The following is an 18,660-nucleotide window of genomic DNA, read 5'->3' on the forward strand; positions in this document are numbered from 1 at the left end:
TATGAGGTTACATTGAAAACATATCTGGAAGGCACCTGATTAAGTCCTTTGATATGAGGTGCAGTATGAGTAAATGTAGTGTCTTGCAACTAGTGTACTTTAACTTCCAGCATCCCCCTACCTTCATGTTAAAAAAAAAACTGTTATATTGTGAGCTATTTAATCAAAGAACTGATATTGTCCCAATGAGTAATTTGTGAGATAAATACATTGGAGACTGGTAATGTTTTAGAAACACAACATGGTTTTGGTTCAACATAAGGTAATATTAAGCTCTTAAATCAATGGCCCAATTGTTGTTCGATTTGTCATTTTTTTACTGCAGAACTTTAGGTCCAAGTTTAATCCGCACCAAAAGATGATCAGCTAAACAATGTGGTATATTTTCGCAATGTTTGATAACTATGGGCTACCAACATTTTTGGGGCAGTGTTCTATGTAGTACAAACTTTGTTTACAGTAAATTGAATAGTAGACATACACGTAAATACACGTAAATGGAATGATTTGCTACATCAAGTTTGTTAAAAATTCATCGCTTCAACCTCCGGTTATTTGGAATAGCAACACATGTACATGTAAAAAACAAACCTGGCTATAGTTGAAGAAGTGGGTGTATGAGGAAAACCTATGTGAATTTTGGATTCATCACATCAAAACTCCACTGAATCAGCTAGGATATTTTCGTAAATTTGTTGCTGACTATGTGTAATAATTGTGGAAGAAGTACATGTTTTCGTGTCTGACCTAACTTCAAGTGAACCTATAGAGACCGTGCACGTGATGTCACCATTTATACGGCGCCATATTGCCGGTCAAACAAAGCTGCTCTACACTGCGGGAGCTGTTGAACCAGAGCAGATTTTTCAAATTGCCCAAGACCTTTTGTACTGTTGGTTGTCACAACAGATGAGACAGATATTCAAAGATATCATTCCATAGAATACCAGCTGAAAACACGGGAAAAAAAATCGATGGATTTCGGCAATTAAACGAGATGGATGGTGCCCAACGAAATACACACACCTGTGTCGCGATCATTTCAGGTAGGAATTATTCTTCTCAATCTCAAATTATCATGAAGTATTTATAAATGCCAAGTTTACTAATTTGAGAACAATGCATATTAAAAAAAACAAAAAAACAAACATCTGTCACAGAGAGGTTTACGGAGGTAAGCGTGTGGCAGCAATACGCTTCCGTGTATGGAAACGACTCCCTGTCCTAATTTTTTTTTTTTTTTTTTTAAACCAGGAGTCACTTAGTTAAGTATTGGTATTTGTACTTGAAAAAAAATCTGAGTGGGTCCATAAGTATGTGGGATTTATTCCTGATTGAGAAAAGATCCAGGAACGAAGTATTTGTATGCGTCCAGACTTTTATATGCTCTCAAACCTTTCTGTGTGAATCTCATCAAACTTACTCACCAGATACATCTGTATATCCAGTCGTCCAAGACATGCAGAAGCGAATTAATAGTCAAATTTCTAGTCATCGAAATCATCGACTTCGGCATCAAATATGGATCCTGTAGGCCAAGTGTCACTAATTTTTCCACGTACCTTTGTTTATTACGACCTTGTAAATGTTTAACGGTATTGAAAAAAAAACTAAGTGTTGTGCTATAAGACATTTTTGTTTCATCTCAACGGAAATAACTTTCAACAATGCTTTGTTTAACCGGCAATATAACGACGTAAACAAAAATCACGGGATTTTATGACGTAGGTGCACGATCTCTATTGTTCACACCAAATACCGTAATTTCTCGAAAATAATGCTTTTGCTAAGTGAAGGTAAGCTAACTGTAACCTTGTGGCTGGTCAATGTGGCCAACGTATTCTGCAAGCAAAACAAACCTCCAGTCTACTCATGTGACTCATCAGCACCACAGTGAATATAAAATCCCATGTTGCTGTGGGAACTACATTTAATTCAAGTGTACTCACTTTATAGTATTTTACTGCATGGTATGTGTTGAATAATTGTAGAATCATAGCAATGTCTGAATGTGCTGTAATATCTTTTCAATCATGAGAATTACGGGTTAGTGTTTAAGCATTTTGGTGCAAAATACAAGACACGTATATAACAGGAGACACATGCAAGAAAATGCAATAATACAAGAAAGAGTGATCAAAAAACTATTTTGTAGAGGTACGGTAACTGAACAATACCAATGTGCTGTATCAGTCATTGTTGATTATAAATCTATCATATATTGTACATGTGGGTTTGGTAGTAGCAGTATGATTCCATTGGCAAAAGGTCATTGTAGAAGTCAAAAGACCAATTGCTATTAATATAATGTCACCTAACTCGGGTAATCTCATGGAGTAGTATTGGGCAAATAATAATTTACACCTGGTGTATGCGTGCGACGTGTGGTGGATATGACTCCCGTTACTCCAGAATCCAGTTCGGATTACTCCCGTCCCACTTATTTATTTTTTTGTACAGTAACTCACTGGAAATATTGTTGCCAGTCTGAAACTGCAAATTAAATTTTATGTGAACTTACTGGCAGTTGCTTGAATTAAAAACCTTGAAATGTCTAACGGTGAATGTTTTCAAATTGTCATTACCCAGATTTTTCCAGATGAAGTACACAATATTGTTTCTGTCAAGAACCAGCTTTACATGCTAAACTCAGTGATCACCTTCTTCAAAACCTGCTTTGAGGAAGAAAGGACTGTCTACCAGCACAAATCTAAGGATGATGACCAAGATAGAGACTCGCCTCGATTAAAACTGTTGTACAGAACTGAGAATGTAGCACTGAGCAAGTTATTTTACACTCACTCCTGAAGTGCTGAGATCGTCAAAAGCAACCTGAAAGGATTTTTTAAATCATAAAGCCCAATGTAGCACGGCATTTTTTTTCTAGAAGCATGACATGACACCCTCACCGACCTGGGTAGTCTAAGTGATACGGCGACCAGGTTAATGATTTTGGTGATCGGGAACAGACCAACGAAACTGGGAGCAAGTTTGCGGGATTCCATCCTCAGCGGGAGATCCTTGGTAGAGAGCCACACACACTGCCCCACCCTGAGTTCTGGTGCGGCTCTCCTCTTGCGGTCCGCTGTGGACTTGTAGATGTTGCCCATGCACAGCAGCGTCCTCCGGGGTGCCTCCCAGGTCTGTTTGCAGCGCTGTACCACTGCCAGGGCCGACGGCAACGTGAAGTCTGTGGCCAATAAGGGAAACAGTGAGGGAGGATAGCCGTGCACAACGTGGAGCGGAGCCATACCTGTTGAGGCGGAGGGTAGGGAGTTCTGGGCGTACTCAACCCATTTGAGGTGCTGGCTCCACGTGCTCTGGTCCCTAGATGCCAAGCATCGAAGTCCGGTCTCTAATTCCTAATTTATCCTCTCTGTTTGGCCGTTAGACTCCGGATGATGGCCCAAAGTTAGACTAGCCGAAGCGCCGATGAGGGTGCAGAATTCCTTCAAGAAGCGGCACTGAATTGCGGGCCTCTATCCGAGACGATGTCCCGGTGGAAGCCGTGGTAGCGGACGACTTCCTCCAACACCAGCTGGGCTGTCTGCTTGGCTGACGGGATCTTCGGAAGTGGCACGAAGTGAACCATCTTGGAGAGTCGGTCCACCACAGACAGCACAACTGTGTTTCCCTGAGAGGGCGGTAGGGTAGTGACGAAGTCCAACGCGATGTGTGACCACGGGTGGAAAGTGATGGACAGAGGCCGCAACTCACCCACTGGTCGTAAACGGGATGTCTTATTGGCCGCACACACCGGGCAGGCATTGACGAATTCCTTCACGGCTTTGCTGAGGTTGGGCCACCAGAATCTCTGTTCGACCACAGAACGAGTTTTTGCCATAACCGGGTGGCAGACCGTCTTGTTCGAATGGGCCCAATTGACGACGTCTCCCCGAAGTGATGGAACGACGAACAGGCGATCAGTCGGACAATCTGCGGCCTCCTTCACCCGCGACTCGACCACCCAGGTGAAGCCGGACACAAAGCATGCCTCTGGCAGGATAGGACTCTGTGCGCTCCCCCTCGTGGATCCGTGAGAGGGCGTCCGGGTTGTCGTTCTTGGAACCTGGGCGGAAGGACAGAGTGAAGTGGAAGCGGGTGAAGAAGAGAGCCCACCTGGCCTGGCGGGCATTCGATATTCTAGGTTTTTGTGGTCGGTGAGGACCACGAACGGTACTTGTGAGCCCTCCAGCCAGTGCCGCCACTCCTCCATAGCCGTCTTGACCACCAGCAGTTCGCGATCCCCCACATCATAGTTTCTCTCTGCCAGGGTTAGCTTCCTAGACAGGAACGCATACGGGTGGATCCTTCCGTCTTTGGGAATCCTCTGTGACAAAATGGCTCAGATTCCCGAGTCTGACGTGTCCACCTCCACCACGAACTGGCGATCTGGATCCAGGATAATGAGGATGGGTGCAGTGGTGAAACTTGCCTTAAGTTTATTGAAGGCATCCTGGCAAGTCCTGGACCATTCGAAAATGTTGTGAGGGTGAGGGTGTGCAGAGGGGCAGCCATGGCGCTGAAGTTCTGAATGAACCCTCTGTAGAAATTTGCGAAGTCAATGAACCTCTGCACATCCCTCCTGCTGGCGGGGGTAGGCCACCGAAGCACCGAGTCGATCTTCCCGGGATCCATCCGTATCTCCCCTTCTGCCAGGATGAAGCCCAGAAAGGACACGGATGCCCGGTGGAACTCGCACTTCTCCCATTTCACAAACAGCTGGTGCTGCAAGAGACGCTGGAGCACCTCTCTGACCTGTCTGATATGGGAGGTCAGGTCTGCTGAAAAGATAAGAATGTCGTCCAGTTTTATTCAGGAACTCCCGAAGCACGTCATTAATGAAGTTTTGGAAGACGGCCGGGGCATTGGTCAGTCCGAAGGGCATCACAAGATACTCATAATGCCCCATGGGAGTGTTGAAAGCCGTCTTCCATTCTTCGCCCTCCCGGATCCGCACCAGATGATACGCGCTGCGCAAGTCCAGTTTGGTGAAGATCCGGGCTCCTTGGAAGAGTTCAAATGCCGTAGCAATTAAGGGCAAAGGGTACCTGTTCTTGACCGTGATGTCATTCAATCCTCGGTAGTCGATGCAGGGTCGTGAAGTGGAATCCTTCTTCTTAACGGAAAAAAACCCTGCACCGGCTGGTGAGGACACGGTAGGTCAGGTATACGGGAGTGCGGGAACGAGGCATGAACCTCAACGATCTGGCCGAGGACTAGTTGTGCCCCGTGTCATATAAGTACAGGGTGTAATCAGCCGAAACAGGGTGCAGGTGTGTGTCGACTAATTGGCTGGCCACACCCAGCTTGGGCAGGATGCCAGGAGCATGACAGTTAGAGAGAAGGATGCACGAGATAGGTGCACATGGAAAAAGATGACATGCTGTAGCAACCACTAAGGGGGCAAGCCAAAATGAAAAAAATAGAAGATAGTGACATTAAATTACATGTTTGAAACTTCGGAAATTATATTAAACTGGGTGCTACTTTGTGGATTTTGTCTACTGCAAGGGGTTTCAGGAACATGAAACTCTGCCCACCCAAGAAAATTAGTCTTAATTGTATCAATAATTGCATTCAGTGATTCCTGTAACATGATTGAGATGGATTCATGTTGTGATCATGTATTGCAATAATGGTGACATGCTGAGTGTCTACCCCCTTTTTTTTTTTTTACACTAACGATAAATAACAGCAGAAATAAATTTATTACATTAAACCTGAATTATGCAGCCCAGTGACTGACTGATTAGTACACGTCCCTTACAGTTCTGAGGAAGTGGCTTCAAATCCGGTCATGCCTCTGTAAAGTTTGCTTGTTCCTACTTGGTGTTACTCAAGGTACTCCGGTTTCCTCCAACATTTCAAAAACATGCATCTTAGGTTAATTGAAGACTCAAAATTGTCCTTAGGTGTGAATGGAAGTTTGAATGGTTGTTTGTTTTCTATGTACCCTGCAATTGCAAGGCGACCTGTTTAAGGTGTACCACTCTCTTTCCCAGAGACATGTGATCGGAGACCCTCGGAAGTATAGTCACTGAAAATGTATTTTGTCAATTATGATATGGTATTTTCCAGACAGCACGCTGCTACTATTTTCGGGCACTGTGATCTCTGCGGCCTGTTTTCCGATGTGGTTGAAGTGGTGATTTTTTCTTTTTTTGCAAGCGGCTGAGTTTTTTAAGTAAAACAAAACTTGTTTGAATGAAATGGTTAAAAAATCGCCATTCCCGACAATGCAGCCATAGAAGAAGAATCAAACTCAGTTGGCTGTAGAAGAAGAAAAATCTACCTCAATTGGCTGTAGAAGAAGAGGGCGCCCTGAAAAGAGGATGCTGCACGAAACTCACAAATGTATAATATATACCTTGATTTAAATAATTATAAAATTAATGTGATGCTTTGGATAAATGCCAACTAAAGAAATATGTTGGTTTGAAAATGCATATACAGTAAAGCTTTACAAATTATGCGACAATATTATCACCAATGAACCAGATTGGTGGCAGGCTGGTTAAGGTTAATATCATAAATATTGTTAAAATAGTGTGAATAATTTCTTCGTGTGAATAATTTCTTTCGGCTAACTGGTTTGTACTTTCTCAGGTGGTCTCATAAATACATTGTCCTGTTTACAGAAGAAATGTGACTGCTATCAATGTTTGTAAGCGATTGGTTGGGTTTTTGTGAAAAAGGACTTCTGAAATGTCCTTGGTTTTCTTGTCTCCATAAATTTATACAAATCAATTCTCAATCTTTTTCAACTGTTCAAGGAGTTTTATAGTTTTTATACTACACTCCATGAACAATGATCCCTGAGGTAATTAAGATTAAAGACATCATTTCACAATTTTTAAGGAATCTTCAAACTTACACTAGAATAAAGAAGAAATGTTTGGACTGCGAGCCAGAACAGAACAAAACCAATTTGTCAGACCGTTTTTTTTCAGTTTTATATCCGGTGAAATTAGTCTTGTTTGTTAGTTGTTGCTGTCAGTTGCTCAACACACAGCATGTACATGGAGAATAATTTCCTCATCCAGTGTAACATTTCTTAGTGATCATGAACAAACCAAGTACAGTTGCATGTATGTGTGTGTGTGTGTGTGTGTGTGTGTGTGTTGGGGGGGTGGAAAAAAAGAGGCTGAACACAGAAGTTCTCCTTTCATTGTTAAAAAGCATTTAATCTCAATCTTATTTTGCTTTCAAAGGTATAGTAATTTGCTCCACCCAACATACGGGTCCGGATTTGTTGAAATTACCAGATCATCCATTGTGTGACAGTCTAATTCTTGCACTTAATGTTGTAAATGTTTACATTTTCTGTGCACTGAGGGGTGAAATGGGCTAATGTGTGTCAATGTAATTGACTTAAATATACTCCCACTCTACATCCTGTAGACAGCAGTGTTTGATCAGTACAATATATGTAAATCAGTTATGGATGCTGAGAATGTCTGGAAACACCTTCTTTAAATTGCTCGCAAAATTTTAACTAATTTAGAAGCTAAAACATATCGTAAGCGATGTAACTGAACGAGACAGAACTCAACAATGGCCAACAAATTATTGTTGGCTAATGACCCTCACACACCTACCGGGGATTTCGAACTTGCAAAAAAATACAGTAAATAGACGAAAGAAACACAACCCCTGGGGTTCCTATTGGGAAACAACAATTTAAAGCACCAACTTTATTTTGTTGAACCTCTTAACAGCATGTCACAAAGATACAATGCTTTGATCAACTTTTCATGCCTTTCTTCTGTCCAATTCGGCATTTTTGTTGTGAACAGTACATTTATTCAATTACATTTGACTGTCATTACTGTTCCTCACTATTTGGGACGGTTTTATTCAATCTCCCAGGAGAAGGTAACTACACCACAGCTTCTAAAGTGACTGAATCATTCATTTTATTGCTGTAGTTACAGTAAATATCATTGGTTATGTGTGTACATTTCTGACTTGATACACATTGGTGTCTATTCATTTGTTTAATTATTATTAATTACCCATTTATACCCACTGCTAGAGGACAATCACAGCAACCCCAACACCACGACACTGTCCTTTCCCTTTTTAAAATGGCAAGGAAAAAAAGACCAAGCATTACAAAATCCATTCTAATAAAATTAACACTAGAGATAAAATATAATGGAAACAATACATCAAAGTCAAAGCAATAAATTCCCTTTAGACTCAACTTTCTACGAGACATCTCAAAAATATATTATGTACACACTTTGCTGTATTGTACTGTACAAAAGTGGCAAAACTTGACACATTCCCTGTAGACATGCACACACCTTAATGATACTACAAAAAAAAATCCACGTTATAATTTCCATTTCTATATATTTTCAAATATTAGGTCTTTGGAGAATATCCTGAAAAAGAATATGCACCACTTTTGAGATGTCACTGCATTAGTATTAAATAACATATTCTGAAATGGAAATTACCAGTACCATGTGACCTGTAATTTATTTTCATGGAGAAACTTATTTGAGACCATACGACTGAGTCTTATCTTTTGCATCCTAAACTCTATTTCTTGAACACCTGAGTTGACATCAGTTTACATTACATTACTAATGCAAAACTACCACTGCCCACATGATATATTACAATGAGTTGAACGTCATTTGGCATTGTACGTCTTCACAAAGACTCTGTACAATAGATGTGATATTGACAAAATGTTTTAATTTCAGGGGGAATAGTGGAAAATTGCAGTAAGAATTGCACTTAATCATGATCAGAGGAGCTAAGGACGGTCTTTTTTTGGTGCATCAATACATTGCCTCTTCTCATGAGTAATGAATAGAATACCTGACAAAATACGTTGTTTAGTAGAGAAGTATGTTTTTTTTTATCCTTCTGATAATTCAAGAGATTTTGTCAAGCTACACACTGTTGTGAAATACTGAAGTTAGAATACTTATGTAAATTGCTTTGCCCATGTTTTAGGTGTACATTGCTATTTTTTTCTTTTTTTTTGCACATAGATGGATCAAGTGTAACCCATTTCAGATCCTAAACGAGAAACAGTGCTTAACTTTTTGCCAGATATTCTAGTGACTGTTGCAATCCAACAACCAAAGAGGTAAGATAGAGGTAAGATAAAATGTGATTTCCATTGTTGTTTGTTACCACAAAGAAGTTAGTGAAGGTGAAGGGAATGGAAGTCATCACAAGAAAAAGAACCATGCAATGAAATCACATGGAATGACAACAAGCGTGACAAGAGATCTCGTAAAAGACAAGGAGAGTGTTCAGTGTGCTTTGACAATAATTGGAGTAGAACTTAAATCATTTATGAGGCCATTTCCTACCTCAAGTCCCCACAGTAAAAAGTGTTACTGTCATCATATATGATCATAAATTGTCTTTATAACACACTTTTAAGCGCATGAGCCGCTCTAAACTACACTGGCCATGTCCGTATAGCGTGCGGTCCAAATGCAAAAAAGGCTTCTGCCTACTCCTCCTGCTCCTCTTCATCGTCATTCAGTGGGAGCAACTCCTCCTTCAGGCACTCCCTGTAGAAGGTGGTAAGAGTGGCATACAGGTGCTGGTTGCTTTGACGAGTCAGGAAATGGCCCTCATCTGGGTAGAGCTGGTGGGAAGAAGCCACATTTGCAAACGGGTCGTAAGTAAATGCTGAAGCAAATCTCCATCAATCCATTTTCAACACCGCTTATCCTGGTATAGGTCACGGTGTGCTGGAGGCTATCCCAGCTGACTTCAGGCGAAAGACCAACTATACCCTGAACTGGTTTCTAATCAGTCAGTCTCAGGACACATGTAGACATGGACAACCACTCACACTCACATTCATATTGTCACTGAGTGGGAACTGAACCCATGCGCCCCGCACCAAAGTCAGGCCACTGCACCAGTATACCATTAGTGAGCCTTGTCAATTGCAGGACACATATAGAAATAGACAACCATTCACATTCACACCATCACTAAGTGGGAACTGAACTCATGCTCTCTGCACTGAAGTCAGGCCACTGCATCAGTACACCATTACATTCAGTAGTGGAAAAAAAAAGAAAAGCAGGAGCCAGGAGTTTTCTCAGAGGCACAGTTTTATACATACACAAGCACTAAATTGTAACATCCATCAATCTACTCATCTTCTTCCACTTTTCTGGGTTGGGTTGTGGGGGCAGTAGTTTTAGCAGGGATACCGACACTTGCCTTTCCCCAGCCACTTCATCCAGGTCTCACGAAGGGATCCTGAGGCTTTCCCAGGCCAGCCGAGAGACATAGTCTCTCCAGCGTGACGTTCCCGGAACACTTCAGCAGGGAGGCGTCTGGGAGGCATCCGGATCAGATGTCCAAGGCATCTCTCAATACAGAGGAACAGCAGCTCGACACTGAGCCCCTCACAGATGACCAAGCTTCTCATTCTATCTTTTAGGGAGAGCCCGGACACCCTGTGGAGGAAACTAATTTTGGCTGCTTGTATCTGGGATCTTGTTCTTTCGGTCATAATCCACAGCTCGTGCCCATAGGTGAGGGCAGGAACATAGATCGACTGGTAAATTGAGAGTTTCGCCTTTCAGCTTAGCTTCCTCTTTAGTCTAATGGACCGCTCACTGCAGATGCTGCACCAATCAACCTGTCGATCTCCGGTTTCATTATTCCCTCTCTTGTGAACAAAACCCCAAGACACTTGAACTCCTCCACGTGGAGCAGGATCTCCTCCCCGATCCGGGGAGGGCATGCAACCCTTTTCCGGCTGATGACCATGGTCTCAGAATTGGAGGTGCTGATTCTCATCCCAGCCACTACACACTCAGCTGCAAACTGCTCCAGTGAGCAGTGGAGATCAAGGCCTGATGAAGCCAATAGAACCACATCATCTGCAAAGAGCAGAGATGCAATGCTGAGGCCACCAGACGGGACATCCTCTATACCTTGACTGCGCCTAGAAATTCTGTCAAAAAAGTTATGAACAAGATGAAGCCAATAGAACCACATCATCTGCAAAGAGCAGAGATGCAATGCTGAGGCCATCACACTGGACATCCTCTATTCCTCGACTGCGCCTAGAAATTATGTCAAAAAAGTTATGAACAAAATCAGTGACAAAGGGGAGCCTTGGTGGAGTCCAAGTCTCACCGGAAACGACTTACTGCCAGCAATGTGGATCAAACTCAATGGCACCGGTCATACAGGGACCAAAAATTACGTATCTGGGGGTTCGGTACCACATACTCCCGAAGAACCCCAACAGGACTCCTTGACGGACATGGTCGAACACCTTTTCCAAGTCCACAAGAATGTAGACTGGTTTGGCGAACTCCCATGCACCCTCAAAGATTCTGCCGAAGGTGTAGAGCTGGTCCACTGTTCCATGGCTAGGACTAAAACCACATTGCTCCTCCTGAATCTGAGATTCGACTTCCCGATTGACCCTCCTCTCCAGCACCCTTGAATAGACCTTACCAGAGAGGCCGAGGAGTGTGATCCCCCAGTAGTTAGAACACACACTCTGGTCCACCTTCAAAAAAGGGAATCACCACCCCAGTCTCTCAATCCAGAGGCACTGTCCCCGGTGTCCATGTGATGTTGCAGAGGTGTGTCAACCAGGACAACCCCACAACATCCAGAGCCTTTAGAAACTCTGGTTGAATCTTATCCACCCCTGGGGCCCTGCCGCCGGAGAGCTTTTCAACCACCTCAGTAACCTCAACCCCAGAATTAGAAGAGCTCGCCTCAGGGAACCCAGACTCTGCTTCCTCATATGTCCACCTCTGTGTACGGGGGTAGCTGCCATGACAGGCACCGACCACCTTACGACCAAGGCTCCTGTTGGCTGCCTCAGTCCATTAAATGGGGGTGCGGAACATTGTTCACTCAGACTCAATGTCCCCTGCCTAGTCCAGAACCAAATCTGGGGGAAGGGGTCTTACCAAACATGCCTTTCCAGATATCATTGTCATTGCCCACTTGGGCATTGAAGTCCCTTAGCAGAATGATGGAGTCCCCAGAGGGATTGCTCTCCTGCACTCCTTCTAAGGACTCCAAACAGGGTGGGTACTCTGAACTGTTGTTTGGTGGATCGGCACAAACAGCAGTCGGGACTCATTCCCACAACCAAAGATGGAGAGAGGCTACCTTCTATCCATCAGGGTGAACCTCAATGTACAGGCGCCGAGCCAGGGGGCAATAACTAAAATCAACATGATACGTTGACGATAGGTTAATTTATGACTAAATTGCTTAGGGGTGACTTTCAGTTTGAATTTTTGTTTGTCTATGTGTCCCCTCCGATTGGTAACCTCTTAATGATGTACACCGCCGCTCAACCAGAGTTAGTTGAGATAGGTGCCAGCATGCCCATGGGCATAGTAAGAACAGACTACTGTTGAGCATGCAATCAACTCAATTTTATATTAACACCTAACCTGAACGGTTGCTATTATAATTCATGAAGTTTGCTTCCAACATTTTTGGAGTATTTCCTTCATAGTTTGTAATACAATCTATTGTCTATTAGTCTTTTGGTTTTGACTGGTGGAGGCTAACCTAGTGCTTAGAATTTAGAAAAAAAAATCCTCCATGAGTGTGCATTTCAGATATGCAACATCTAAAAAACCTATTGAAAATTTCCTTGGGATTTTTTTTCTAGTTGTAATTCGCTCTGTAATGTACTTGCAACCCCTACAGTTACAGGATGTTGATTTTGTAAATCATTGTTGAAGATATATTGTGCAAATGTTAAAAATGTATAATTATGATTTAGAGTACCACACAAGGACAAAAAAGAAAAATATTTCAACCCTCACATAAGCCTTTTAATGGCTATGCACTGTGTGATTATTTTCTTATGGTTGCCGCTGCACTAAAGCAGCAGAGCAAGTTATTTTCTATACACAAATCCTACATATTACATTTTATCATAACTGTAGGTTTTGAGACAATTCAAAGAGCTGAAATAATTGTCATATTGCCATCCGCTCCACATTTCCAGTTCGTGATGACGGATACGTATTTCACAAAATTATGGTCCTTTTGAGTGAACATTTTAAATGAACAAGAAATATTTTTCCAGGTCCTTTCTTCTGTGACAGTCACCTGCATTGAGTAGTTTGCTCCAACTTTCACAAGGTTCTTGACTAGCTCAGCAGTATGTTGAAAGTGGATGTTGGCTGCAAACACAAAAGTGAAAATGTGTCAGCACAGTTCCTACTGACATTGAGACATTGTTGAGTTGAAATGCATCAACATTTTTGGCATTCATGGTTCATCAGAGAATAATATCCTCTGAATATTCCTGAATCAATTCAAGCAACACATTTTCCTTTACTTTATTTTGTTTTTTATATGAAAAACATTAGCCTCATTACCTTTTTGGAATACTTGCTACTTTGTGCTCAGCAGTGATTCACAACAGATACAGCAAATTCATTTTCGGACAATTTATTTTCACTTACCATCTGCTGTGCCGTGTACCAGCATCAGTGTCTGCTCTCTTAGTGCATGAACATTCTGCAGCACACTGGAGAACTGGAATGTAATGAGAACAGGGGAGCCACAATAAAATTGCCGGTAGTAAAAATGACTGTGTATATATACAGTGAAGAAAATAAGTATTTGAACACCGTGCTATTTGCAAGTTCTCCCACTTAGAAATCATGGAGGGGTCTGAAATTTTCTTTGTTGGTGCATGTCCACTGTGAGAGAGAATCTTAAAAGAAAAATCCAGAAATCACAATATATGATTTTTAACACTTTATTTGTGTGATACAGCTGCAAATAAATATTTGAACACCTATCTATCACCAAGAATTCTGACCATCAAAGACCTGTTAGTCTGCCTTTAAAAGTCCCCCTCCACTCCATGTATCATCCTGAATCAGATGCACCTGTGTGAGGTCGTTAGCGGCATAAAGACACCTGTTCACCCCTACAATCAGTAGGACTCAAACTTGTAACATGGCCAAGACCAAAGAGCTGTCCAAAGACACTACAGATAAAATTGTACAATTCCACATGGCTGGAAAGGGCTACGAAGAAATTGCCAAGCAGCTTGGTTAAAAAAAGGTCCACTGTTGGAGCAATCATAAGAAAATGGAAGAAGATAACATGACAATCAAACTCAATCGGAGAGGAGTCCCATGCAAGATATCGCCTCGTGGGGTCTCAATGATCCTTAGAATGGTCAGGAATCAGCCCAGGACAACACGACAGGACTTGGTCAATGACCTGAAAAGAGCTGGGACCACTGTTTCCAAGGTGACTGTAGGTAATACAGTAAGATGTTATGGTTTGAAATCATGCATGGCACGGAAGGTTCCCCTGCTTCAACCAGCACGTGTCAAGGCCCTTCTTAAGTCTGCCAATGACCATTTGGATTATACAGAGGAGTCAAGGGAGAAAGTTTTGTAGTCAGATGAGACCAAAATGAAACTTTTTGGTCATAATTCCACTTAACGTGTTTGGAGGAAGGTGAATGATGAGTTCCATCCCAAGAACACCATTCCTACTGTGAAGGATGATGGGGTGGTAGCATTATGCTTTGTGGGTGTTTTTCTGCACATGGGAGAGGATGACTGCACTGTATTAACTAGAGGATGACCACGGCCATGTATTGTGAGATTTTGGGGAAAAACCTCTTTCCCTCAGTCAGAGCATTGAAGATGGGTCATAGCTGGGTCTTTCAATATGACAATGACCCGAAGCACACAGCCAGGAAACCCAAGGAATGTCTCCGTAAGAAGCAAATCAAGGTTCTGGTGTGGCCTAGCCAGTCTCCAGACATAAGCCCAATAGAAAATTTTTGGAGGGAGCTGAAACTCCGTGTTTCTCAGCGACAGCCCAGAAATCTGTCTGATCTGGAGAAGATCTGTGTGGAGGAGTTGGCCATGCAGCGTGTGCAAACCTGGTGAATAACTAGAGGAAATGTTTGGCCTCTGTAATTGCAAACAAAGGCTTTTGTACCAAATATTAACATTGTTTTTCTCAAGTGTTCAAATACTTACTTGCAGCTGTATCACACATAAATCTAAAAAAAAAAAAAAAAAAAAAAAATCATACATTGTGATTTCTGGATTTTTCCATTTAGATTTTCTCTCTCACAGTGGACATGCACCTACGATGAAAATTTCCGACCCCTCCATGATTTCTAAGTGGGAGAACTTGCAAGATACCAGAGTGTTCAAAAATGTATTTTCTTCACTGTATATGGCTCTCATCTCCATCCTAGGCACCCTTCGACCAAGACTGTCTCTCACCTCTGGACACGTCCAAACCATCAAAGTCAGCTCTGTCGAACCTTGTCTCGAAAACATCCAACTTTAGCTGTCCCTCTGAGCTCATTTTGAATCTTATCCAACCTGCTCACTCCTAGCGAGAACCTCAGCATCTTCATTTCTGCCACCTCAAATTCTGCTTGCTGTTGTATCTTCAGTGCCACCGTCTCTAATCCGTATACATTACCACAGCAAACGGGAAGGGTTCAGAGCTGATCCCTGATGCAGTCCCACCTCCACCTTAAACTCTTCTGTCACACCTACGCCACACCTCATCACTATTCTGCTACCCTCATACATGTCCTGTACAATTCTGACATATTTCTCCATCACACCGGACTTACAAATTCAAGATGAACGCCAATATTTGTTTGGCAAAGTTTTACGGCATGCTAAACATCCTGTTACAGCTTTTAAAAGCAAATGACGTCTAAATACACCATTAAATACAATCATCAAAGTGTTGATTGGCAATCAAAGCTTTGCTTACTCTGGCAGAACTAACAGTAAATACGTGTAATTGCCTGTATTGTGTGTTAAAAATGTTCCCACAAGCTGCAATCTGAGAGAATTGAAGTATAAATGAGAAGTAGTGGACCCACCTGGTATCTTCTGTCATCTCGTACAGGCATGCCAAGGTATCTCTCCGAGAAGGCTGATGCTATATGAATGACAATTTACACATTCTTATCAGATGTTGAGAGTGTAATATATATGATTTTTAGAATAATTATTTTTCAGGGAAGTACATGGACCCTTGTGTGTGTAAAAAGTTCCCTGTCATTTATTTGACTAAAATATGTTTCCAGCCAATATTAAACGGTACATGATGCCTCCAGACAGGTATGATAATATAACATATTGCACTTGAATACTGGAATGTCTCTTCCAAATTATAGCAAAATATCAGGCAAATTATTTCATAAAATAGCTTCCCTTCATTTGAGACATTACATTTTCGGTTTTTGGAAACTTTCATGCTCACCATACAACTTCAAGTCTGTCATGGGTGACATAGCACATGCACATTTGAAGACACTGTCCGTAGACTTCAGCAGCATTAATGCCATATAGGCTCCATAACCCTGGGGGGGAAAAAGAAAAAAACATCACTTACACAAACTTGTGAAGTAAATACAAAACATGTTGCAAGATTTATCAAAAATAACATGGTCAAGATCTGTGAGATTGTCTTTTTCCACCAGTTGTTTGTGTGAAAAGCTTAACGGAAAAATACATTTTTTAAACTGTGGAAGTAAATATGTGCCACCAGGATTTGAATTAAAAATGCCACTGAAAATGTTATGTTGTAAAATTCATAGTTATTTCAAAGTGATCACATTTTCAATAGCTCTTTTTCAGTTTAACTTTTCAATGTTAACAGATTTGCCATATAAAAAAATTCAACCTTTAAATTCAGTGTTAAGAAGGCAGGGTACTTCAGGTCAGAACCAACACCCAGCCAATCAAGTTACGCTTTCTTAGTCACATGACGTCACATACAAAGAGAGCGTAACTGGATTGGCTGTGTGTTAACACTGAATTTAAACGGTGAATTTTAGACAGTGAATTGTAGCCAATTGAATTTCAGACAGCGACTTGTAGCCAGTTGAATCTCAGGAGACTGAAAATATTGTGCTTTTTAAAATTTTAAATCTTGAATTTTTTTTGTATGGCAAATTTGTTAACATTGAAAAGTTAAACTGAAATACAGCTGTTGAAAATGTGATCAGATTAAAATAACAATGTGAATATTACAACATGAAATTTTCAGTGGCATTTTAAATTCAAATCCTGGCGGCACATATTTACTTCCACATAAAACTATTTTGCTGCATGCAAAATATGATGAAAACCATGGGCTCACCTTTCCAAAAATTGCTATGCGGGTCTTATCAATGTATGGAAAGTTCATCATGTAGCTGGAAGAACACAAGATAATTAAATGGAAATTTTGAACACATGTAACATCTGAAACAACTTTAAATCAGGAGGCAACGGCCATTAACTACCAGCTATTGTTTATCCATTTACCATTTTGTGCGACGATTAAATTTTGAGAATCATTTGTGACCTGCATCTCTCCAGTTGAAAAGAAAGGTAAAAAATTTAATTACTGGATGAATGCAATGACTCATACTACTTTTGATGATCAATTAAGATTAGGAGCAAATATTACATTTCTAGTATTCAATCAATAACACACTTTGAGATACCAGTAAATAAATACATGAGAATTAGAGAGCCATGTCGTAGAATGCTGTACTGGTACATTAAATAGGTAAACACATACTGCTTTATTGGTTGTCTCTCTTGATTATCCTGACCAACTTTCCTGTGGTTTAAGCTGTGTAATGATGTTTTTCCCCATCTCCTATCTGCTAAGAAACGGTCAGTGTCTACAATACTGCAAAAACACAGTACTTGAGATGATTACACTAGAGATAAGAATTGAAAGAATCCACAAGCCACTGTAAGATTTTGTATTTTGGTAGTGAATGTTGAGTCAGATCAGTATTAATGATCAGAAATCGTTATGACTATCAATGTACAGTAAAATTGCAGGGCACATAGAGACAAACAGCCACACTCACAATCACACCTAGGGGATATTTAGAGTGTCCAATTAATGTTGAATGTTTTTTGGATGTGTGAGGAAACTGGTGTGCCCGGAGAAAACCCACGCAGGCACGGGGAGAACATGCAAACTCCACACAGGGAGGCCAGGGATGCAACCCAGGTCCTCAGAACTGTGAAGCCACCGCTTCCCAGCTCCTCCACCATGCCGCCTCATTAATTTCCCCACCACAGTAATTCAACCATAAGCGAGCATTTTGCAGATGACAAAACTTAGTGATATATGATTAGTGGAAATAAAGGACATGAGATGTGATGATTGAATCTCCAATGCATAGTTTTGGTATAATACCATTAAAGTGCAAAGTAATGCACAGTTTCACTAGTACCACACTATTTTGATTTGATTATAAAAAGTAATTTTTTTGTTGTGACTTTTTTATTTTAGACATACAGTGAAGAAAATAAGTATTTGAACACCCTGTTATATTTCAAGTTCTCCCAATTAGAAATCATGGAGGGGTCTGAAATTTTCGTCGTAGGTGCATGTCCACAGTGAGAGAGATAATCTAAAAAGAAAAATCCAGAAATCACAATTTATGATTTTTTTTTTTAACGATTTATTTGTGTGATACAGCTGCAAGTAAGTATTTGAACACTTGAGAAAAACAATGTTAATATTTGGTACAAAAGCCTTTGTTTGCAATTACAGAGGCCAAACATTTCCTCTAGTTATTCACCAGGTTTGCACACGCTGCAGGGGGGGTTATGGCCAACTCCTCCACACAGATCTTCTCCAGATCAG

General features: G+C 41.3%; 1 protein-coding gene across 5 annotated transcripts in view; it reads right to left on the reverse strand.

The window, feature by feature from the left end:
• Positions 1-7,143: 7,143 nt before the first annotated feature.
• LOC133512399 (inactive dipeptidyl peptidase 10-like) overlaps positions 7,144-18,660 on the reverse strand; it is a 150,952-nt gene continuing 139,435 nt past the window's right edge. For all 5 annotated transcript variants that reach the window (XM_061841981.1, XM_061841980.1, XM_061841979.1 and 2 more), the window contains 6 exons: positions 17,146-17,200; positions 16,264-16,363; positions 15,881-15,939; positions 13,461-13,533; positions 13,102-13,175; positions 7,144-9,625 (listed from right to left, as the gene is read on the reverse strand). In XM_061841981.1, coding sequence (XP_061697965.1) covers positions 9,488-9,625; positions 13,102-13,175; positions 13,461-13,533; positions 15,881-15,939; positions 16,264-16,363; positions 17,146-17,200 — 499 coding nt within the window. In that variant the 3' untranslated portion in view covers positions 7,144-9,487. The remainder of the gene's footprint in view (positions 9,626-13,101; positions 13,176-13,460; positions 13,534-15,880; positions 15,940-16,263; positions 16,364-17,145; positions 17,201-18,660) is intronic.

The sequence above is a fragment of the Syngnathoides biaculeatus genome, chromosome 14, assembly GCF_019802595.1.
Source record: "Syngnathoides biaculeatus isolate LvHL_M chromosome 14, ASM1980259v1, whole genome shotgun sequence".
Lineage (NCBI taxonomy): Eukaryota > Metazoa > Chordata > Actinopteri > Syngnathiformes > Syngnathidae > Syngnathoides > Syngnathoides biaculeatus.